This window comes from Parasteatoda tepidariorum, chromosome 1, assembly GCF_043381705.1.
Source record: "Parasteatoda tepidariorum isolate YZ-2023 chromosome 1, CAS_Ptep_4.0, whole genome shotgun sequence".
NCBI lineage: Eukaryota > Metazoa > Arthropoda > Arachnida > Araneae > Theridiidae > Parasteatoda > Parasteatoda tepidariorum.
This window is the reverse complement of record NC_092204.1, coordinates 12,248,041-12,273,698: the sequence shown is the minus strand read 5'-3', so window position 1 is coordinate 12,273,698 and position 25,658 is coordinate 12,248,041. Positions and strand designations below refer to the sequence as shown.

General features: G+C 27.5%; 1 protein-coding gene across 2 annotated transcripts in view; it reads right to left on the bottom strand.

Moving 5' to 3' along the window:
- The window catches only part of LOC107445449 (cyclin-T2), a 45,440-nt gene extending 21,417 nt beyond the window's left edge, over positions 1 to 24,023 (bottom strand). The window contains exons 1-6 of one of the 2 annotated variants that reach the window (XM_043045676.2): positions 23,675 to 24,023; positions 20,391 to 20,472; positions 16,372 to 16,497; positions 8,665 to 8,725; positions 6,981 to 7,043; positions 3,695 to 3,740 (exon numbers count right to left, since the gene is read on the bottom strand). In XM_043045676.2, coding sequence (XP_042901610.1) covers positions 3,695 to 3,740; positions 6,981 to 7,043; positions 8,665 to 8,725; positions 16,372 to 16,497; positions 20,391 to 20,472; positions 23,675 to 23,820 — 524 coding nt within the window. In that variant the 5' untranslated portion in view covers positions 23,821 to 24,023. Of the gene's footprint in view, positions 1 to 3,694; positions 3,741 to 6,980; positions 7,044 to 8,664; positions 8,726 to 10,332; positions 10,445 to 16,371; positions 16,498 to 20,390; positions 20,473 to 23,674 lie in introns of those variants that run through there. The other variant, XM_071187650.1, reaches the window with a different exon arrangement.
- Between the last annotated feature and the right edge of the window lie 1,635 nt (positions 24,024 to 25,658).

Below are 25,658 nucleotides of genomic sequence, written 5' to 3'. Positions count from 1 at the left end.
TCTTTGACACAGCGATTCTCTTCCTTTTTGAATGATTTTTTTGGCTATTATTGCAATTGATTTCAACATAGTTTTTAAAATCAGATATTAATACGGTATTACTCATTACAACTGCAAATTTGAAACACGCATTTCAAGAATGCTTTTTTGAAGAGTCTTGTGATTTTGTCTTAGATTTTTTTTTTATTGCTTGGCAGTTACTGCTATGAATTTCAAGACTTTTGAAGAAGAAAAAAAGAATAAAAAACGAGATGACTTGCGAAATGCTAAGGAAACAAACAATTCATCTTTGTTTCCCCATTTTACCTATGAGAATATCGCCCATAATATATAAATATATTCTTTTGTGTATTGTTCAAAAATGTGTTACATTTACAATTTTTTTTTTTTAAAGTTATAAGCAGTCTTATTATGGCGCTTCTGTTATAATAAATTAGTACTGTGTATATTCTTTACTATTAAAAATTTCTTGATTTGAGTGATAGGGAAGTTTGTTGCAAAAAATCAGAAACATTCTGCCGTAGGGTCTCATTGAAATATTAACAGGGTTGCCACAGAAAAAAAATGAACAAAATAGTTGCTTTTAGTAGCCTAAAGCATGAAAATAGTTGCCTATATAAAAACAAAAACTCATCAAAAATATGACTTAAGTTTTATTAAATGACTTAATTGTCTATAACATGATCCATTTAGACAAGATGGAGGCAAATATGATAATTTTTATATAAACGTTAGTGTCCTAGTCTATCAAAACAATTAGTATATTTGCAGAAAAATAAATATTTTTAATTACTAGAAATCATTCAAAAAATAATTTTTCATTAAAAAAACATACTCTTTCTAAACAGTTTTCCCTTCTAAATTCAAGCATCATAATATTGTATTAAAAATTGGATTTTTTAAAATCATGTGGAACTTCTAAGCAATAACCACTGAAAAGGCGACTGAGAAACAAAATAGACTTACAATGGAATTTGTACAAATCGAACAAATTAAAAATTGATGACTCAAATTTGCCGTTCAAAATTTTTTAGGAAAAAAAAATACGTGTGTTGCGTGCTGCAGGTTTTCAACCCAATTTATGCTTTAAAAAAAACATCGCTAGGAGTACAAAAAGTCTTCCGATAGTCTCCTTTTCCAGAAAATAGTTGCTTTTTTAACATTTCAGACAAAACTAGTTACATTTTAGTCGCCAGTGGCAACCCTATATGCCAGGGAGTTAGGGTTTGCAATTTCTATGAAAGAATAATAGTATAATAATTATTTTAGTTACATTGCACCACACCAAAATCTCTGGTTTTACTGGTCCACTATACGAAAAGAAAAGGTGAGGTGACAGACTTTCGAACAATTTATCCTGAAACACATATAGCTTTTTTCTGAAAGGGGAGATTTATATGATTTTGTGTAATTTATGAGAATGTGTGTAATCTACTTTTTGTTATAATAATACATGGAGTACTAGGAATATAGATAACTTAATTATCAATATTCAAAGTTATAAATGTATTATAAGGATTCCTTTAATTGGTAAGTGATGAAATAAAAAAAGGCACATGCCAGTAAAGAAAGCAAACAGATCACAAGACCCAACATAAAAGGAAATGACATACTCTGAATGAGGGGGGGAAAAAAAAGCTAAACCAAGATCTTTAGAAAATTATTTAGGAGAAACAATCCTGTTCGGAGTAGACTGTGAAAAATGAAAAACTTTCTGAAAGCAAATCTAGTAATGAGTTCCAAACCTTTTGTCTCCACTTCATTTTGGTGAAATTTGTTTGAAAATTGGAGATTTTTCCTTAAATGTTTTAATTTCTATAAATCTCTACATTGATTCATACAACAGGAATGAGTTTACTAAAAAACTAAAAAAGCTGAAAATAGCATCGCTGCCGACTCTTATGGTTTTCCCGGAAGATTTTATTTTCCTATTTAGAGTAGTAACAAAACTCATGTTATTCCATTAGGCTTTTAGAATTTTAATAATTATAAATGAGTTTGACAGCCAATACATACAAATAATTACAACAGAAGCATAAGTGTTTAGGATAGCGAATTTCAACCAGGTTAAAATGCATTTTGGTGTAAGATTGTTTTTCGGTACTTGTTTTACAAGCACTTGGAAAATCCATTCTCAGAAGAAAGAGCAAAAATTGGCAGGCATGAAATAGTAATCCAAAAATGTTATGTGCAAAAACACTTTAAATAATTGAAAAAATACCTAAAATTAGCACTTATCCACAGAATGTTATTAACATTTAGTAAAAATATCAAGGCAAAATTTCATTTATTTATATTGTGTGAATATGAATCTCAAAGAGTGACTTTAAAATAGCACATATATGAATCTCGATGTTTCCTTTTAAAATCTTGTAAACACGAATTGTGATGCATGATTTCACATCACGTTAATATAATTTTAAACCATGTCTGCGTAGGAAATAGGAATTCCCCCCCCCCTTGGGAAATCGAAAAAGACAAGCTTTCTTTGAAAAGATTTTTTTTTTTTAAATACTAAAGAAATTTATTGTAATGAGGACGGATTTTAAGATAACAGCGTTCCCACTTATCTGGTTAAGATCTTTTAAATTTATTTCAATTGGACAAGGCAATCAATTCAAGTTTTCAAAATAGTGTGTCAGAAATTTTATTTTATTGTCTATAAAAATTATTACAAACAAAAAAGTATCACAAAATAGGTGAAGAAAATTTTGTGGAGATCATTAACAGCTCTAAAAAGACATTAAGCAAAATTTTTAATCAAAAGAAACTTTATTGTTATTTTATTTACAGTGAATAAAAAGAATATTTATCAAGTATAACAAAGAGAATATTACTTTTTTTACACAAAATTAACGAGAAATTTGAATTTGTGAGTACTGACTAATAATACAGGATGTAAAAGTTTAATCATATTTTATGAAGAGCTTTTGAAAAACAAATATAAAAAAATTAATATAAAAATACTGTTGTTTAATTACCAGCCTTTAAAGGAAGAAGCTTATTTATAAAGTTTTAAACAATATTTATAAATATATATATTTTTTTAAATATTTATTTTCACAAAAAAGTTAATTTTTTTAACTTTGTAAAATTAACAGGAGGCTTTAATATCAGTAAATAGTATTAGTTGTTATAGAAGGTGATTATTACTGGCTATAAAGAAGGGAGTAATGTTCTGTTCATGTCAATCGATCTTTGATATGAAAAGAAGAGAAAAAAGAACAAACTACAAGTCATAAATCGATTATTTTGAAAGAAAATTCATACATCAATTTTTATTATCTTTATTTATTTATTTATTTTTTAATTAACAACAAAAGATGGTACGTTTTTTTTTTCAAAACCCTCCAAAATAGCCACCTCTTTCAAGAACGAAAGTAATCTAATGATAGGAAACTCCTTTCGGTCGAAACACTAATTTATTCTTTTAATCGTCACGTCCGATCTGTACATTTCAACGAAAATTTTCCTGTTGCGCTTTGCTTTTCCACTGAATAAAATAGTGCAAATTCGGTTTGCTTTGCCGGAAAGTACTCAGGATACACCTAAAAATCAGCTTGGGGTTGACAGTTTATGGGTAAAAAGAATAATTAATATTTAGTACAAGATAGCTAAAAACAAAATTATTAATTGAAGATTAAAAACATTACAATGAAAAAAAACAATAAAACTAAATAAGATTTTACTATACCTGGTAGTAGCCATTATGTAAGAAGTTTGGGCAAGATCTTTACTGGCTATAAATTGAGAAAAACACATATATTACTTCACATATTTATGAGGCATAACTGTATTAGAAATATAAATTACATTTTACATACTTGATTAACGACTAATAAATAAAGGAAATTAAAAATGTCTCTTATGGTATTAATACCATTGCTAAGCTTTCAATCTTCAAAAGCAATTTTTTTTATTTAGAAGTTAAGGAGGCTAAATTAGGTATTCATTAGACAATCCGTTGCTCTGTTAGTGATTTTTCCTTAGCAGCAATAGTAAGATATTAAGAACAAAGTATCTGTGCACACAATCCAAAAGTATCCAAAAGTATCGTAAAATTATTGGCGCTTTCATACCCTATAAACCGAGAGTACAAGGAAACAGATTGTGGTGAATGAATCGGGAAAACGTTGAATAGAACAATGTGAAAAATACGCTTTTTCATAATATGTGCCAAAAATCGACAAAGAAAAAAAAAATCTTATTTTGGAAAAGGAAAAATTAAGCACTTTTTAAAAACACCCAATGAAAAAAGCACCCTTAAGAAACGAAAATAAGCACCTTTAAGCACTTTTTAAAAACGCTATGCACCCTGCAACAAATAAAAAAATAAATAAATGTGTTAGAAGCTTTAAACTTAATAAACATCAGCCTGGAAATGTTTCTAAAGACTGTATCATTATTGGCTTCAGAAAAAATAGTTATACATAAGATCCGATCAAGGAGAATACTAACTGCATTTCAAAATACAATGTCGAGCCCGATAATGACTTTATGGAGCATTCACAATGTGATAACGGTCTGATGACTTGTGAAACTGAGACCATTTCAATAGCAGAAATTATTGAATCTAGTAGTGATTGAATCTAGTAGTGAATCTAGTGGTGAATCTTCAGATTCACCATTGCCATTAAATGAAGCAGCAGTTATGATGCAGAAGCTGAAGTTTATTTTTTTTAGGACATGATGAACGAGAGTGAGAAAAAGATGTCTAATAATTGTCGAAAAATTCATTGTAAATTTTACACGGTGCGTAGCCATATATTTCAACCAAAATTAAGCACTTTTTAAACACTCAAACTACTACTTTCAAGCACTATATAAATTAAGAACATGCAAAATAATTTTCAAAGACTTTACATGATCATGATAAAACAACTAGTTTCTGACAAAGAACTCTTTTTTTTTATTATTATTATTATATTAGCCACCATAAAAAGATCGAGAGATTTTTCAGTTCCATTGCAGAGGGTGGAAAAAAAACCCCGATGTTGAGAATATCTTGCAAAATGCTGCAGAGTTGCACATGAGAGAGCTAGAATCTCACCGAACTCAGCTCAGTAGACACACAAGCGGACTCACAAGTATTTCATCACACATGTAAAATTATTGGCGCTTTCATACGCTATGGACCAACAGTAGGATGAAATGGATTGAGGTTGAATGAATTGTGAAAACGTCGAATAAAATAATGTGAAAAGTGTGCCTTCGCGTAATATGTGGCAAAAATAGACAGGGTAAGGGAAAAAAATCTCATTTTCGAAAAGGGAAATTTAAGAACTCTTAACAATATCATCCAATGGAAAAAAGCACCTTTAAGGGCTTTTAAAAAACGAAAATAAGCCCCTTTAAGCACTTTTTGAAAATGCTATGCACCATGTTTTAAGACAAAAAAGGTAAACAAACAAAAATATCAGATTTTCATTAAAATAATCCAAGTTATGCTAAATAAATTACATTTAAGTTTAAGGATTTATTTAGGTATTTAACAAGATATAATTAAATTTGTATACATTTAAATTTCAGTTTTCATGGCCCTGCTTAAGTGTACGATGTTTTTATCCAGTTCAACAACCACCGTTAAATCGAGGTTATACAATAAATAATAGACAAAATCCATTTGTCAGAACACTTACAAGGGAAACTAGGGAAGTGTGACTCGCAGATTTTGAAATAAACTAGTGGGATGTATGCCTTATGAGGAATAATTTTAGGGGGAAACATTCGTTTCGGCCCATAGAAGGTCCTGTGAGAGATAAAAAATAATTCAATATACAGAAAAAACGGTATTTTATTACTTCAATGCAGACTATTAGTTATTATCTCATACTCCAATTAATTTTGTGGTACTTTTACGTACTATATAATGCATATTTGTTGTCAAAATTGATTTTGAAAATTCTATATATCTATAGTTTATCAGAAAAACCTGTTAGGTTAATTTTTTAAAAAAAATTGACATCAAATTTTTTAAATTTTTTTTCAAAAACTTTCCAAATTAATTGGAGTATGTAATTGTAAATCAATTAATCAATTAATAATAAATTATCAATTAATCATTAACAATTAATTAACAATTAATTAATAATTCATTAATTTTCTGATTAATTTATTAAATAGCAAATTAATTAATTATCCAATTAATTACAAATTAATTGGATTATGAGACAGTTACCATAACTAATAGTCTGCCTTGAAATAATAAAATACTGATTTTTCTATATATTGAATTATTTTTAATCTCTCACAGGACATTCTATGGGCCGAAACGAATGTTAATTAATTTATTAATTAGCAAATTAATTAATGATCCAATTAATTACAAATTAATTGCATTATGAGACAAATACAATAACTAATAGCCTGCATTGAAGTAATAAAATACCGATTTTTCTATATATTGAATTAATTTTTATCTTTCACAGGACCTTCTATGGGCCGAAACGAATGTTTCCCCCTAAAATAATTCCTCATAAGGCATACATCCCACTAGTTTATTTCAAAATTGGCGAGTCACACTTCTCTAGTTTCCCTTGTTAGTAGTTCAAAAGAAGTAACTAACAAATGGAGATACAAAATTTTTTAAAAAGTTTGAAGATTGGAATATGATGCTTAAAAACCTATTTTTAAATGCAAATAGTAAAATTCTAAAAACAGCAACAAAAAAACTATCAGAAAAAAAAGCAAAACAAAATTATAATAAGTATATTTTACTTTTACTCTTCAAACTCACAAAATTCAGTGTCAATTTAATACAGACATAGATAAGCATCCAATAATCATACATAATTTGTAAGGAATTGATATCCAGAAATAAAGATAATAAACATGTCATTGGCAACATGCCAAAAACACGAATAAGCCTAATTGATAGGTTTGTGATTGTGCCAACAATGTGTTAAAAATGAGTTTTCTGTCAAGTTAAATTAATTCTCATTTTAATAAAACTTGTTCTATATTTATATACAGATACCTACCCTTCACCAATTGACAGACTTTAACAACATAAGTATGAGGATGCTCAATAGCAAGAACAAATCCTAAAAATAAAAAAGTGATTATAGAAGTGGTGAGGTCTGCTAATACACAATTTAGAAAATTAAATTGAACACCTGCTTTACAACTAATTTCTTTTTCATAGAATTTTACGTAAAATATATATACACACATTTTAATAGTTTTATATTTTACATAATTTTTGAATGAAACAAATATTTTTGAGTAAACATGTTTTGTAAAAAATAAGATACATAATTTTTCAGAACAATGAGAAATTTTTTACAATAAAATAAAATTATAACACATTAACAATATTTAAGAGTAATAATAAATAGATCTACATAATCAGGGGTGATTGTGAGCCCAAGTCAAAATTCCGGAAAATTTCCTGAATTTTAAAAAAAAAACAAAAAAAAAGAANTTGAATTTAACAAATATTTTTGAGTAAACATGTTTTGTAAAAAATAAGATACATAATTTTTCAGAACATTGAGAATTTTTTTACAATAAAATAAAATTATTACACATTAACAATATTTAAGAGTAATAATAAATAGATCTACATAATAGATTTAAATACACTATCCTACTGAGATTGTTCAATCCCCAAAACTACAATATTGTGTTAAAGAAAGTCTTTTTTTTTTAATTTTTAATTATTTTGATTTAATCCTATAGTTGTAGCACTACTTAATCAAGCTAATTGTACAAAATATGTCATTGAAAAGAAGAAAAAAAAACTTTTAGTGAGAAAGAAAAGCAAAAGATACTACCTTTTATGTGTTTTAGGGAAAAAAGTAATTCCTCAAAAGCTTTATTGACATACTGAATACACTTTTTTAGAAAGGTACATATGCTATTTTTATGACTGTCATGAACTTCTACAGTTATTTGACTGTTAGGTGAAGTTTTATTTATGTCTAGCAAGCGTTCTCTATGCTAATAGGATAATTCTCTGCAAATAGGTAAAACAATGTAAATGAAGAATATTTCAGTTTTTCCTTTAACAAATAAATAAGTTATTTGTTCAGTATATAGCTTGAAGATGCCATCATTACACTATTTCACAAACTTGAAATATTATTTGCAAAAAAAAAAAAATTATTATTTCTTAAACCTATAAAATCTCAAAACCTTGTTAAATTAGTCATTTGAAAAGTTTCATACTTTTTTTTAAAAATTATTTAAGTTATTTGTCTATTCTAAAGTACAGATGTATCTTTTCTTCAAGGTTGACTCAGCCTTTTATACTTTCAGTGGATTCATAAAAGAAGGACCAAGCTTGTTTGGGGACTAAACATTGGGGGTTCTTCATTAGGCTGACAGCTCAGCTGGAACACCTGCTCCTGCTTCATAGCATCCGAAGTAAAAAAAAAACTGGAATGGGCACAGAATATACGGTATTCGAATATACAGTATTCGTTACATCCCTAATTACATTAATTCCCGAGCGATTTCGAACACTTTAATTTTTGTCGTTAGATTTTATTATAACAACATTATATCATCTATTTGTTATTAATCTTTAAAAGTATGCCTTTAATCCGAGCCTTCAAAACTTCTATATTGGATGCATCCTAGTATACACCTCCATACTGAATTGTTCATTGGTTCTTGTTTTAAGAACTGTTTAATTATAAAAGATAGAAAAAAACTCATTACCTAATGTTTGAAGTAAAATATTTTCATGAGCTACGACTTCAAACATTTTTTCTTGGTAAGCCTAGAAGGAAAATAAAAACAATTCAGTCTGGTAATAAAAGACTCATCATATTGTTTAGAACCAAATTATTTTCATCTGCACAACACATGATTAATTGTGTCAAGCAGAAATTGGCATGTTCTTTTAAACCAGAATAATAAAGCACAAAAGCATACTACCATCAAGCTCAGAACTATTACAAATAATAGGAACATAAACATTTCATAAAAGGATGCTACATTCCAAACACTCAGAATACTTAAGCAACAATTCATACCTAGAACTAGTTTTCAAAGATTCCAATTTAATATTTTAATATAACAGCCAGAATTGTTATAAGTTCTTTAAGAGAGTAAAGTTACTTTATACCAATTACAGTGTTCTCCCTAAGCGTTTTCAGAAGGGCGCCTGCCCTTTTATCCCTATAGATACATCTTCTTTGCCCTTTTGTAAAGATAAGCTGCCATTCCTTAAAAGTACTGCCTTTTATTCTTTTCAGGAAAAGTTTTTCTTAACCACTTGTCTTAATGAAAAGTTCACTTCTGATTTATTTAGTTACTGACAATTTATTTAACTTTAATTTGACTCCTTATTTTAGTAAGATTACTCTTAAGTTGTCTTGTTAAAATTCGAGTGATATACAGCCCGAGATATTCAAATTTTTAGAGGGAAGGGGATTTAATGAATTCTTTAGTGATTTTAAAAATAAAATAAAAAATTTTTTAAGTAAATGCCTTTAACTTAAAAATGCACCTTTAATTTTTTATTTTTCATAATTTTCAGTTTAAAATATTTAAAAAAAAGTCTTTAAAGTTGTTCTTCGAATAAAAACTTTTTTTAGTTTACTTTTTTTTTTAAAGAAAATTTATACACAAAGATTGTCTTTTAGCTTGCCTTTAATTACTTGTCAAAAGCTTCAAATCTTTGTGTTACATTGATAATGAAAGAATTACTTAGTAAAATATGCACAGAAAATAAAAAAAATTGAGGATCAAATTCAGGTATTATATTTCAGGTATATTACATATTTTGATAAATTTTAGTGCCTTGTCAAAAGTCAAAGTGCCTTTTCTTCTGTAAGACAGCAGCCTGACATTTTTTTTCTTCTTATTCCTAGGGAGAACTCTACCAAATATCAAATCAGGAAGAACTTATATAATTTTTTTTAAGAAATTTTTAAACTGCGAAATTTCTGTCAAATTTCAATCAGAATCCTGAGTAACAAAAAATGCAGCATCCAAAATGAATAAAATGTTTTTAAAACTATAACAAAATTATAGTTTAAATTTCTCCTTCACATTATTATTTTAATCAATAAAAATCTATTAAAAATGTTTTATTAGTATTTTAAAAAATTGTTAGCAAATTAAATTTTCTAGTTTTTAAAAGTTTGTAACATTTAAAGAATTTATGCATATTGATTTAGAACAACTGTTATTTGAATTCAATTCCATATAATTAAATTATCTCTGGAATTTTTTTATAGCAAATAAATTTTTAAAAAATAACGAAAAATTTTAGCATTTTATTATTAGAAATAGCTAAAAAAAAATCTTTTAACTAGTTTTGTGTTAAAATTGATTATAAGCTTTAAAAGAAAATGTAATACATAAAATCAACAGTCTCACCAGAATATCTTATTAACTTAAGATTGGTCATCCTGCGATAACGATAAATAATAGAGAAATTTAGCCAGCGAAAATCCGGAAAATTAATTAGACAGACGTAGAAAACTGCGCATTTTAAACCTATAGTAACGAAACGAGAAAAAGCAATTAACGGCATGTTTAAAAAAACATAAATATGGAAATAATTATAAAACTTTGGCACTTTCAGTAAAAGTTGTAGAAATTTGAGCTAATTTTTACGCAACCTAAATATTTATTTCATAAAAACTAGTACAGGTAATGCCTATTCTATTTTAAGCATTTCAGGCATTTAATGGCAATATTCAGAATTAACACTACGTGTAGAATCATCTCCAATAAAACAATGTCTTGTTCTCTTTTTTCTTGATAATTTGAAAATTTCTTTTAAGGTACAATTGAAGTAAATTTACAAAAGTAACGATACTCTCAAAAAAGAAATATTCGTATTTTAATCATCAGTCATTTACATTTATAAACATACCTTCATAATAAAACTTAAAATAGTAATTTCCTTTATAAAATGCAATTATTTGCAACCCCGATAGCAGAAACAGTCTGGATTACTGATAGCAGCATCCACTTATATTTAAAGTCAGTATAAAAAATAAAAGAAAATTATTTTTAATTCCAACCTGACTTTACTTACTACTTGTTAGGGTTCTTTAACTAACATTGTTTGCCAATCTGCAGACATAAAAGCTTAAAGATAGGTGATTGTTTTCAAAAATTCCAAATAATGTTCATTAATTTGTTTGATTATTGAAAAATAAAGAATTTAAAAGACAAGAAAAATTATGTATAAAAAATCTATATTTCCTAAAAGTCTAGCTATTTGTTTATATACAGTGTAGGTACTTTTGCATTCTTTAAGCCTTTATTATTCCATTATATGTTTTTATTATATTAAAACAGCATAAAAAAATTTAATGAATTTTTAAAAAAATATATATATGTTTATAATTTCAATTTACAGTATACGCGCCTATTATATTGCAAACATGTCAGACTACATCTAATTTTTTCAATAAAAGTCTGTTAGAGTCGCTGACAAATATGAATTTATAAAGATTTTGCTGCAAATTGACCCTGTTGAAAATTCTGCTACCAGATTTTCAACTTATTCTTTTTAAAAGTAAAGGAAAATTACTTAAATTTTATGTAATATAACTGCTAAAAAATTTTTCATCGCAGTAAAGAGTACTTTTATCACTAATTTTAATAAAATCATTAATATCACACAATTTATATATGAAAAAAATACTAGAATTTGAAATTTCACAAAGTTGTAAATTTTTAAGAAGTTAGTTCCACATAAATAGAACACAAAAATATACATTTATAAAGTTGAAAATTTTTCTACATTAAGAAATAAATAAGGAACGTAATAGAAAATAACTGTGCCAGATCACAAATTTTCCTGCACTTGTTAGCTGAAAAGAAACATTGTTGAAGGTAACCAATCAGTAGTATTTCCTGCACTACTGATTGGTTTTTTAAAGAATAATGAAGATACTAATTGTACTTAATATAAAATCAGTCAAATTTATCAGAGAAATTTCAACAAATTTCAACATGACTAAATATGCATGTGGTTCTGTGTTAATCTACATGCTGGCACAAGTGGCCCTTCACTCAAAAAGGTTGTGCAAGGGGACAATCAAGGGACATTTAATAATTAAAGTAAAATTAATTAAGCAAATTTATTGCATTCTTTAAGAGATTTAAAATAATAAAAACAAAAATCGAATCTTTCATCAGAAAACAATGAAATTTTTATAAGCTTATATGGTCTCCACAAAAGTGAACTAAAAGAGGTCCACCATGATCTCCAAACAATGGAACATACAATTTCATTACATAGAATTTTCAAATGAGCTAGTTTCATTTTCAGAGTTAGTTTCGACTTCTTGAGATGTTTGTATAGTTTCAGAACAAATGATTGAAAAAAAAGCTAAATGTTGCACGTAAAACGTTTTAGCGAACTAAGTTACAACTGAATCTTCCCACTTACGGCTGACAGTTACAGCTAACTTTTTTTGCTTATCACGAAAAATCAAAATAATGTGATTATTTTATTTTTAACAATTGAATTTCAGGGATCAAAACAAAATGGGTGTCAAATTAAATTGACATATTCTATATATATATATATATATATATATCTATAGCTTTTACANTTTGATTAAAAGTACAAAGAAAACTGACAGAGAAATTATTCATAGTTCTGAGTAAGTAGTAAGTAAACATATAATTAAAAAAAAAATTAAAAAAACTTTTTCATACCAAAATTAATAAATTTCAATGCTATTTTCCAAATGTAAATTCATATAGAAATTATGCTTGCTTCGATTAAGTATTATTTTTCATAATATTAGTAAGTATTCTTTTCCCAGTTAATATTTTTAAAAAAATGATTAAAAACATGTACTACTGTGATTTAAAAAATTCAATTTAATTGTTCTTCGAAATGTAAGAAGATTTAACTGGAAATTGCCAAAAAAATCAAGACAAAATATTTATAAAAAGAAAAAAATTGCAGAAAAAAATTAGTATTCTTTTAGTAGTTAATTCTAGAAACAATTTTTACTTTAAAGAAATTAAATAAATACACCAATATAAACTTTACACTGGTAATGTGTGTTTTATATTTTTTTTATCATATATTGTAAAGGGAATCTAACAGAGTAACCAGGTATTTTTCTTGTAATAAATAATGTGTTAATATTTAAAAGTTATTTACGGCTGTTATTCAATAACTTAATCTAAAATCCTCTTTGCATCCCTTTAACCTCTTTTTCTTTAAATTATTTAAAATAAGATTTTATAACATAGTTTAGGTAATATAATCATTAATGAAAATTTGTAAATGCCTCATGTCCTTTTCAGATAACAAGAAAACATGTAATTTGAATTATAAATAAAGCTATGTATTTATAAAGCTATTAAAATTCAAAAAGTTTTTCTTGCATAAATTAAAGGTATACTATCTTCTTTATCATACAGCAAAAAAATTTCATTTTAAAATAAAAAGTTCATAAATAAAAGGAAATTCATATGCAACACCATGATACATGTAACAAGAGTAACCGTGGAATTGCCAATTATTCTTTAATTTTTTTCTTTTTTAAAGCAAAACTTTCAGAGAAATATCCAAATTTTTCAAAAACCAAGTTGAAATTCGGAGAGAGTGAAAAGTTGTAAAAACGACATAGCAAATCAAATGATAAACTAAATATTTTGATAGGTGGCAACAGGTATGCTTTTGAGCAAGTGAACTCAGCGAGGTTTCTACCATCCTACGTCATCAGCTGAGATCAGTGTGCGTTCTTCATTCATTATAAGTGAAGATGATTTGAAATTTAACTCAAGAAATGGAAAACTTTTAACAAAATTGAACTAATTTTAAATATATATATATAGTNTTTAAAAATACACATTAAAAGTGGTCTTTACGGGACACCCTGTTTGTGAATCTATAAGCATCCAACCAAAATGAAATTTCCGATATCGTTATGTAAATTTTTCTATAGAAGATTCTTTTCAGTGGAGCTTTAACGGTTACAACTTCATTGAACACATTTTGAAATTTTAGAAATGAAACACACAAAATAGTGAAGTTACTCTAAAAAGAAGAAAAGTGTATTTGTATTTTTAGACATTTCAGCTTCATAGGACTCGCTCTGCAAAAACGAGAAAAAATGAAAAGTGATTTTTTTGTTACGCTTTCTGATTCTGCGAAGTCTCTCCCCTATTCAGGATAAATGACGAATTAGCTTTAATTTATTTTTTATTGTAAGGATCACATTTCTATGAACAGTGGATGTTTTGCGGATATAATCGTGTGGGCTGAAGAAAAGATTATATCTTTTTTTTTCCGGTTTTTTAATTATTTTTTTTTTTAATAAACTGTTTGTTATTTTTTTACTTATTATTTCCCACCCCCCTTTTTTTCATATGTCTATAATTTTTCTTTGTTTTATTCTTCATTTTGAACTTACACACATACATACATATATACAGTGAAACCCCGATTTTACGTTTTCGGTTGGACTGGCGATAAAAAACGCTCGAAGCGGAATAACGAAAAATCGGGATTACGAAAAATCTATGCATATTTTTAAAAATTGACACCTACCAGTTAAATTAATGAAAAAGATTAGTAATCTTCACTTCCTCTTTGTTTTTAGCTACAATTTCATCTACAACTCGTTCAATACTAACAATTTTTTGCAAATGTACTTCTTGATTTACATTTGCAAGTAAAAATTGTTTTAGAGTTTTTATACTTTGTAGTTTTTATTGTTGTTATCCACCCCCCTACTGACAAATGGAACAGAAAGAATGCAAGAATTGCTCCATGCAGCTGAAAAGCAAGTTTTTCTTGTTCAAAAAACTAGAAAAAAGTTTGTGTGAGAGTTGTAGAATAAAAAAAAAAAAATTGATCTGTTGGTCGAAAAACGCATCAAGCGGGATTTTCATAAAAGGGGTAATGCAAAATCCGGGATTTTTTAACATTATCGGTATAGGCAATTTTCACGGATCAGCAGAAAATGACGCAAGAAGCAAGATAACGTACGAAACGGACAACGTAAAATCGGGGTTCCACTGTATATAAAATATTTTGCAAATAATAGGGAATTCAACAGACTCAAAAGCAAAGTTTTCATTTTAAAAAAGAAAAATGCAGAATTCTGTTAAAAAGCAGAAAACAATTCATCCCAGCTAGAATGTCATTTTTATAGGTTTATAAATTGTTAAATCATTAATATTTATCTGCCGGTCTAAATTACCCGAGTATACAATACAATCGGGTATGCAATTAAATGAGTTAGCTATTAAGGGTTCAATTGAAATTTATGGTTCATCCGCAAAGCAGCGGGGAGGAAATTGACATGACATTTTTAACATTTCAATGTAGAATTCTGGCAGTAATAGAATAAAATAGTTTGGATCATATATATATATTCCGCATATTTATTTTGCCAGTACACATCCATTTGAAAACTGCACAATTTTGTCTACTAATTTTAAGAAGTTCTACTTTAGTAAGTAAATATAAATTCTATATTCATTTACTTCTGAGATACCTTTTCATGAATGAAAATTCCTAGCTCTGTTTTGTATCTTTACTCTGAGAACTAGGCTGCTTAAATTTAAAATCCAAAGCTAGCCATAGATTTAAAAATTACATTAAAAAAAAAACTAATTTTTTATTTTAAAGAATACATAAATATTTTTTGTTTAAATTCACATAATGTAACCTTGCTATATAAACAATTTAAAACTCAAAATTTTAGATGAAGCATTTTATGGCTTTGACAGTAATATATAATTTTAACAGCAAATACAGAGGATTTTTTTATAAGTTACATCTAATTTGAGCATGTCTAAATGTGTGATTGTAAAAAATATGGAAATAATTAAAATGAAATGGACAGTATAGTACATCAAATTTTGTGTTTTATTCAAGTTGTTTTCCTTCACTCATGCATAGAACAAAGTATATCTTTATCTTATAACTTTATCTTTTATATATTATCAAAGTATTCTTTATTTGGAAGGAAAAAAATACTGATGGCTTTACCCTTTGCAGAACAGAAATGTTTGATTCAACACTTTATATTGAGATCACAAAACAAAAAAAAACTATACCTAAGGTATACTCATCCAAAATAAAGCAACTTGCTTTAAACTTAGTATTTTTCAAACTTCACAGAGATAGATTAAGATCCACTAAATTTATGAGAGAAATTATTATAATTTAATGGTTTATAGAATTGCCAAAATTGGACCACCATTTTAAATGCTTTTTTAAAAAAATCACAGGAATTTTAATCAAATTTATAGAATATTAATGGCCTTAATTAAGACTGCATGTTGCAGTTAAGTTTATAAAAACAGTATCCTAAAAAAATATTTAACATTGACAGTGTCAAATTATGTATAAAAAGAATACTTCATCTTTCGTTACACCCCCAATTTTAGAAATTAGTATAAAAGGGTGACAAATACACTTACATCAGAACGAACATCAAGTGACTGATCTTTATGTAAACAATGATGAGCAACTTTAATTAGATGTTCAAGTTTCCTAGGTTGTTCTTCTACTTTAGCTGCAAGAAATAGTGCAGACAGGGACAATTTCTGCAAAGGCAAAAATGAAAAAAATTAGTCCAGTCAATTAAAATATTAAAAGATTTACATTATTTTTTAAAAAAGAAAATTTTCAACTTTGAATAATAAAAGTAACAATTAAGTAAAAACAAAATTTGGAACATGAACTATTTTGCCTTCCTTTCTCAAAAAAGTATAAATAGCAACTTTTAAAAGTGTTACTTTGTGTTGGGTTTCATAATACTTACATTATGAGTAGTTGAAATGAGAAACAAATGATTACTAGTCTTAAATTTATAAGTAATAGGACTGATAATAGAAACTTGCACTGTTTTGTTTGGCTACTTCTTTTCAATTAGAGAGAATTTTAACAACAAACCTCCAACTTCAGAACACAAATTTAAGTGAGACTCATAAGTTGGAAAGCTATAATAAACCCATGCTTTAGTAGCATTTTTAGCAAAATGCTAAAAGATTAACAGAAAATGCTCAAATGTAAGAAGGTATTTTCCTTACTACGAGATATTTTCAATTACATTGATAATTATATCATATTATAATTCAAAAGAAAAAAAAACTGACAAAAAATCAAGTAAGAAACTCAAAATTATTTTGGTAAGATTTTTATTTTGGACACAGCACAAAATCTAAGTTGACAGAAATAGACACAGCTAAGTTTAAAATGAATGTTTAAGAAAAATAGACAAAACAGCAGTTTCAGTTTTTCAAACTTCTTTTATGAATAGTGCTCTTTTTTTTATTAACTAATGAACCGAAATAAATTTCTCGTGAGAAATCATCCACTTGCGTAGATCATGCAAAAGACTTTACTTAAAGACTTTAAGTAAAGAGTTGTTTTTACAAAGTTGCGACTGGTCCTATAAATTTATAATAGAGGCAGTAAATTTATGTTGATCGTATTCAGATTTCTAGATCACTTTATCACACAGAGTTTTGAATCCGAAGACATTGCTTAAAATTTATAGTTGTAATATACCTGGCCACCCTAATCCAAAAATCTAGGACTTTGTACCAATATAAATAAACAAAAAAGTAAGAATTAAATTTTCTATTCAATTGTTCAATTTGGGTTGAATATTGAAATGATGCATTCTTCTGTTACTTAGATTTTGATTTACAACATGCATTCTTTTAGATTTTCTTAAACATGCATTTTCAGATGTGTTCATTGTCTTAAACATGTATTTTAAACTGTGAAAATTTTTACAAACACACTCTTTTGAGCTGTGTCGAAACATTTATTGACGATAACTTTCTTTTTTTTAAAAATTACGATTATTTCTGTCTTATACAGAAACTATGCTACATAATGGTACTGAAATAGAAGAATAAAATTCCCTCACTTTTGCAGACATACTTTTAAATATTTCAGTCTAATGTCGCAGTATGTACAGAAACAAGTTCATAAAAAATCTTTTCAATATTAATCATCTCATAAAAGAAACTAAAATATATCAGCAGTCTGAATTCAATAGCAATTAAAATCTTATTTACTCAATTAAATAAAATAACATTTGTAAAAATAAAATACGCCAAACATGACAACTGCCTATCATATATATCAAAATATGATTGGAATGCCTTCTAGTGATAATTTTTTTTCTTCCTATTCTATTTTCTTTTTTTTTTTTTTTAAAGCAAATAAAAAAAGGTCTGACCTTTCATTATAAAGAAAAAATCAAAACATAAACATTAGAGAAAGAAAAACATTAAAAATTTGTCTTTACAAAACTAAACTATACAATACAAGAGTAAAGTATTCCTAAAATTTTATTAAAACATAAAATTAAAGTTAAAAGCAATTAAACCTAATGGAAAGTAAAAAGATCAATGATACAAAAAGAAAGCTTTATCATTTTCAAATTTCGCCCACAGGAGATATATTAAAGAGTAAATCAGGCTAGAACAGTATGTTAAAAAAATATATATATATTTCTCTCTACTCTATTTTAAATAAAAAATAAATAAGATATAGAAAAATAAAAAAGAGATACATAAATAAGAGATACAAACATAATTGAGAGTGAAGAAAGGAGGGCAAAAATATATAGGGGAAAAAATGAAGAGAAATTATGTAACTATCTTTTAATGTCTTTAAATGTAAAATGAAATAACATAAAATAAAAATATAGGATTAAAAAAAATGCAAAATATATCTGTCTATTTATAATAAAAAATAAAGAAAATTTAGGAACAAATATCAGAGGTTGATCAGGCTGAAAATTGGGGCCATTTTTCTCGCTTTCTGCAACATTCAAATTCTAAAAGATGGCTTCCTTCACAATATTAAAATTATTTTTAAAAAAAACGGCATGTTCACAAAATTTTACTTTGTTAAATTAGTCTCTTCACTACATTCAAATTGGTGAAAACAGCCCCTTCCTGAAATTTCACTTTCTAAAAATGATTGCATAAAATTGTAACGAATCGAACATGTCAAACGTGATAATTCTAAATCGCAATTCTCACATTGTAAAAACATTGGATTAAAAATATCGGAATTTGAAAAAAGACATGAAATGGGTGAAAAAAATAATAGCAGCAGAAAAAACTATCATTAAAGGACGTGAAATTATGACAAAATCGTCACAAATTAAGCGCGTCAAAACATAAATTAAAATCGAAATTCAAACAGTGTAAAAAAATCAAAAAGTAGAAAAGACATGTTGAAGAAATCCAAAAAATATAAATAAATGCAGATCAAAAGATAATCATAAAACGTCAAAAAATTATGATGGAATCATACCTTGTAAAGGCAAAATCTTCTATGATGATGCACCAAAAATATTCAATGCTTTAAATAATAGAAGACGTTAAAAATTTTTATACTTAAAGAAGTGATTTTTTATTCAAGAGTTTTTGTGTTTTTTTAGTTTTTAGAAATCTTACTTAACTTTTTTGAAATCTCACCCTGTTTTAGAGAAAGGGTGAAAAATTTTCACCCATTTTTTCTCTATGATGAAAACACTACTGTAACAACGTAATATATAAATAAAGATAAATTTGGAAAGACAAAGGGAAGACGCCAAAAAAAAAATGATCGTAAACCACGTAGGCAGAAAAAAAATGAATAAAAAAAACTAAATGTTCTTTATCAAGAAAATAAATTTCATCAATCACAAAAATGGACCCTCAAAATAAAACCAGGATCGAACCCAAGATATTAAAATATTGCTTTATAATTTCCATGTGGAACAGCAATCCGTATGCTTCTTGTGAGTTATTAATAACAACTTTAATAAAGTCTTTTATCAAGCATTTGTGATAGAGGATTAAGGAAATTAACAATAAAAAACAATAATTTATAAGAGATTATAAAACATTATTTATTTGAATAAATTTCTTAATTAAAAATAAGAATAGATAATCTCAAGTCCCCCTGTTTATCTGTTATGGATTGTAAGAACCAATAACCCCTTTCAAATTATAAGTTTTTTAAGTCACAAAACCCCGGCTTACTATGGTTTTGTGAAATTTGGCTCCTTGCCAAATAAATGAATGTGTGTGAAATGTGCTCTCGTGTATGAAATGTGTTCTACAGGAAATGTTGGCTGACTTTTACAAATTTTAGCTCAAAAATGGTAAATACCCTGAGTTTTCCCAGATATTTTAACATTCTAACATTTTAACATTTAAAATTCCCTTATACTTCCTGGTTTTCCAGGTAAAGTTGCAATCGTGGCAGGCATAAAAAATCATTGATTAAACAAGAGTAAAAACGACGATCCAGTCTCACAAATGAATGATGAAATTAGTAAGGAAAAATATAAAGTTTTAAGGCATTTTTGATAATTGAAAAAAATCTTCTTAAAGTTTGCACTAAGAGTTTGTGTCACCAGTTAACAACTTTTAAGAAAAATTGTAATGATTAGAATTTTCAAAATATTAAAATTAAAACTTACATTCCTATGGATCTCAGTGAAAGAGTGAAATACATAAAATCTATGCATATAAACAATGGCAGTATTGATGCACAATTGGTTCCTAATAATAGTTAAGGATCCTGATAAAATATTTCAAAGCATGCAAATATAAAAGAATAACTTTATTTGCTTAGACATTTTAAAAAGTTATTTATAAAATGTTAATTACAGAACAGTAAATAAATATTTAATAATAAAAAAACTAAAAGTTTTGACTTTCTACAGTCTAAGCACTAAGCACTTTTACTGCTAGCAAAATTTTTTAAAAGTGAAACTCTTATCTGATACAAATAAATGTCTAGGTGTTTTTAGGTAATCAAAGTGTTCGTTTACTTGCAAATTTTTTTGTTCTTGAAAAAAATTGCAATAAATAAAACACATAATAGTAGTTTGCCTAAACTATACATATTACTCTTAGCTATGAATTATCAAAGTTAATTTTGTTCTCTTCTAAGGTTTTTTTTTTTTTTTTACATGCAACTGCTGTCTATCATAATATCAGCAAATATTAGTGATTGCTTTAGGACTTCCACGCAATTTTATTATTCTACAAAAAATTAACACTACGTCGACATGCAATGTGCACAATCCATGGAGCAATGAACTATTCAGTGGCCTTGTTTCATTAAAGCAATATGCCATTACAAAAGGGTTAATTATATTTGATTATGTTGGCTCAAAAGTTCTTCTTGTAATTATTAGATTAAGTTTTATTAGATTATGTTTTATTATTCAAATTCACAGTTTAATTATATTTCTTTTTTAAAGGATTTGGGTGGATTCTCGAATGGCCCACCCAGTGGCAATTTTTCTGAATCTGGCCAAGCAAGTTTTTGAAATCAAGACAAACTAGGTTTCTGGTAGAGACGTAACGAATATTCGGCCACTATTCGGTATTCGGCCCTTTTGCCGAATATTTGACCTAGCCGAATACTGAAGTTATTCGGCCGAATAATGAAGTATATGCTATTATTAATTGTAATATACCTGGCCANTTATTGTTGGCATCAAGATATTTAAAATATTACAAAAAATACATCAAGTTGTTAAATTTTTTTTAAAATATAGAAAGTTTAAAAAAGCAAATTTGTTAATATTTATTTCATTTTTAATTTCAAATTTGAAAATTATTTAATTACAGAATTAAAATTTCAAAAGTTAAACTTTTTAAAAAGTTCTTAATTTTCTGAGTTTCAATAATTTTTCTGACAAAAAAGAAAGTTAAGAATGCATTTAACAGTAGTACGTAATGAGTTCTTATTTTATATAAAATAGCATATAAATTACAAGCATAACTATAACTAAAATATGCTATTATTAATTATTTAGATTTATAAAAGCCATATTGCCTTGTTATTGGCATCAAGATATTTAAATTATTACAAAAAATAAATCAAATTTTTTAAATGTACTAAGATTAAAAAAGCAATTTTGTTAATATTTATTTCATTTTTAATTTAAAATTTGAAAATTACAATCAAAAGAAAAATTTTTAAAAAGTAAGTATTCGGCCTAAAATTTGGCCAAATATTCGGTATTCGGCCCCATCACTATTCGTTACATCACTAGTTTCTGGAAGATATTTCGGGGAGATTATTTTAAACGCCTGATTACATCACTAAAATTCTTAAACCTGATTGGTTATTTCATATGTTGCAAAAGTAACGCAAAAGTTGGTAAAAGTGTTTATTTTTTTACCATTTATGCTTCTGATCCTTTGCTGTTAGAATCATCATTATTATTTCTTTTTTATTAACCATAATTTTATTTATTACCGTTATTATTCAATTTATTTGTGTGGTACCATTTTAAAATAACAAACGAATAAACGAGTGGATTTTTAACTTTACTGAATGCAAAAGGTAAGAGAGAGATGATTGCATGGTGTAAGAATTAAAATATAATTTCGAAAACATATGAATGCCCTAAATGTGGAGAACAAATGTGTTTGATTGAGCAAAAGGATACAGTATGTGGTTTTGAATGGAGATGTAGAATAAAGATAAGTTGCTTTTTATTCCATTAAAAATTATTTTAATAAATTAGTAATAATTTAAACTTATTATTTTAATAATCAAACAGCAATGTTGATCCCTGTAATAATCGCCAACTAGGCGAGATTTCAAAAAAAAGGCCAAGAGGTGGGTTATTCTAGGATTTTACTAAACATTTCTTCCACTTGAGATGGAAGAAATTGGAAATATTTCCGTATCGTGATCTGTCACGCCAACTATAATCACTAAGTTGCTAAATAGATTTTTAACTTGCAAATGTTTTTTTAAAAAAAAAAAAACAAGTAGATATTTGAACGGGGTAGATACGAGTTGGTCTCTTTCCATGTTTTTTTTTTTAGTTTCTCAAGAGTCGCTGCATGGAAGAATTTAAGAGGTCTGAGATAGATCACGATACGGAAATCTCCCCAAGAAACTCAGTTCTTTATGGTTGCTGTTTTTTTTCTTCTTGGTTTCATCTGCAAATTTTTCCACCGTGGAAAAATTTTTTATCCCTAGCCACAAGTAAATGACACTCTTAGGAACTTACTTTAAAGATAATTTATACATCCTAAGTTTTAGTATTTATCTAATTTAATTTTCATGCCTTTAGAATTAACTTTATTATAACAAACTTTATTTAACCATTGTTCTATATTGATTATGTCCAATACTAGAGAGAAGAATGAAGTTTAAAAATAAAAAATATTAAATTGCTGCCTTTTAAAAGGTTAAATACACTATGCAGTTTATGAATAAAATGTTATAAGGGAGAAAAAAGATTCAATTCATATAGAAATAAGGATCTCTGACGGATTGCAACAGTGATGGACTTAAAAACAATGTAGCTCTTAGTCTGTAGCAAACAATAAACAACTGAATCCGATTTTAAGTTCTAATAATTTTACTTTCAATTTTATAATTTATTAGAGAATATTTAACAACACTGAAAATACGGTGACACCTTGTCGACAGTCCCGCAAAAGGAAAGTTATTAAGGTCACTTCCATAAAGATTCTAGGATTTCGTAGCTAAGCCTAACGATGTTATTTACAATACAGTCGTATTGATTCTTACATTCACACATATTTATATGAAAAACATTAAATTTCTTAGACTAAAGTGGCTTATACAGTGAATATTAGCGGTTAAATCAATTCTTTATTTTACGAACAAAACAATAAAGTGGCGACAACAAAGCATCATACAACAAGCAATACGATTACATCATTTTAACGTTAATCTTGAACTTTATATTGAAAAAAAGGATACACTTGTAGACGTTGTCCCATATCCTGGATAAAATTTGCTGCTTGTTGTCGGAATGATAATTCTCTGGTTTCAGATATACCACATTTACGACTTGGCGTATTCGCCAACTGATCCTTAGTAAAATACCAACGATCTGCATTATCCATTGAACCCAGAAACTATGTTGCTATCTCCTTGTTTCGTAATTATTCATAACTATTATGGATGATTAATGAGTTTTTATTATGAAAATAATAAACTCTTTTAGCATAAATTTAACAAAGTTTACAAATATACATAAATAGATGCACGTGAAGTACAGTCAATGACGTCAGTCTGAAAATAATCAAACTTAAAAGATCAAATTGTGTTGCCACGCGCATTTTTTAAGTAAAATATTTTTTATCAACAACTTCCAGGGCCGAAAGGTCCCAATCCTAGATTCAAACTAGAAAAATTTTGTCGCTGATGCTGATGAATGCATCAATCATTTTTACACCGATTTTTTACACATAAGTGCATCACTCACGGACCTTTCACAAGATTGGGACATTGACATTTTACTCCAGCAGTTTAGCGAGTCCAGGCTATTAGCAAGTAATGTGACGCAGAACCTTTTGTATGTTTTTAGGGACCCTGGGCATAATTATACTGAAGGGCCCTTTATGAGTAGTGTTAAAGAAAAAATTTTAGTTTTGAATAAAAAAAAACTTTAATTTTAAGAATGCAAAACAATGATATATTGTTATAAAAGTTTTAGCCCCGCAGCGTTAAGCACGGTTCCCAGCAGATCACCGAAGTCAAGCATCACTGACTGCGGTAGGCGTGCTGGCGTGTGACCATTTGGATCAGTCTACTTAGGGACTGAGGGTGCGTGGTATTGATCTTCTTTAAACTGTTCCATTGTAAAGTGCTCGACTTCACGTGCAGGTCATCGGGCTACCTAAGCGGGGGTGCCACCCCCTCTGCAGAGGATCAAAAATTGTTATGACATGTCTTCGGATCATCCTCAGGGATGTTTCCCAGACCATCGCCAGTAGCCAATTGTGCAGCTCTAGTGCGACCTAAATGAACTAATACAACTACAATAAAAGCTTTAATATATTTTGCATAGAAAGTTTAAGATAGCAATACTTTTTATGCTTTTTGGGTCACGAAGCCTTCTAGCTCTTCATTGTAGGAAACTGATTTTATTGACATAAGTCAATAAAATCAATTTCCTGCAAAACATCATATTCAATGCTCAAAATTGACAAATGACTTATTCTTTCTTTAATCATACTATTTCTTAGTTCATTTTTTATTAATTTTACTCTAGAGAATGAACGTGCTCCACAACATTTAGTTATCATCGGTAACAAAAAATTCAAATTGCAGTTGTCAATGCATGGAAATGTGTCCTCGAGATTGTTGCTTTTTACTATTTTATACATCTCATCTATAACTAAATTGGTCTAACATATACTACTAGGCTAAATAATGCTTGAAATGTTCAAATTATAGTGCTAATTCATTTTTATTCATATCATTATACCTTCAGAAATTGAAACAGTGAAGCATTATTTCCTTGGACTTTAAAGAATTCAAACTTGGAAAAAAAATACGAACAAATCAGTTATTGGTTTACACGTCATTGAAATAGATTTTAATTGGCTAATCAATGCGTCAATCACTAGGAGATAAACTTTAAATATTTCGTTACATTATATTATAATATCATCTACATCTCCATAATAAAATATCAAACGAGAAATTCTTGGTGAAGTACGCGTCGTTTCATCTTCATATTAAAAATTGGGAAAACTTTCCTTTGAGATTGTTTCATAAGTATAGAACTTTTCTCTCTATTGTCTAACAGAAGCAATCAAGGATTCAATCAATTCGAGACTATCATCCAAAGGAAGACCTTTTTTCTGTATGCTTATTGAAGTCTGATTTGTCCCGCAGTGGACTGACTGATCGTTAAGACACGGTTCCCAGCAGATCACCGAAGTCAAGCCTCAGT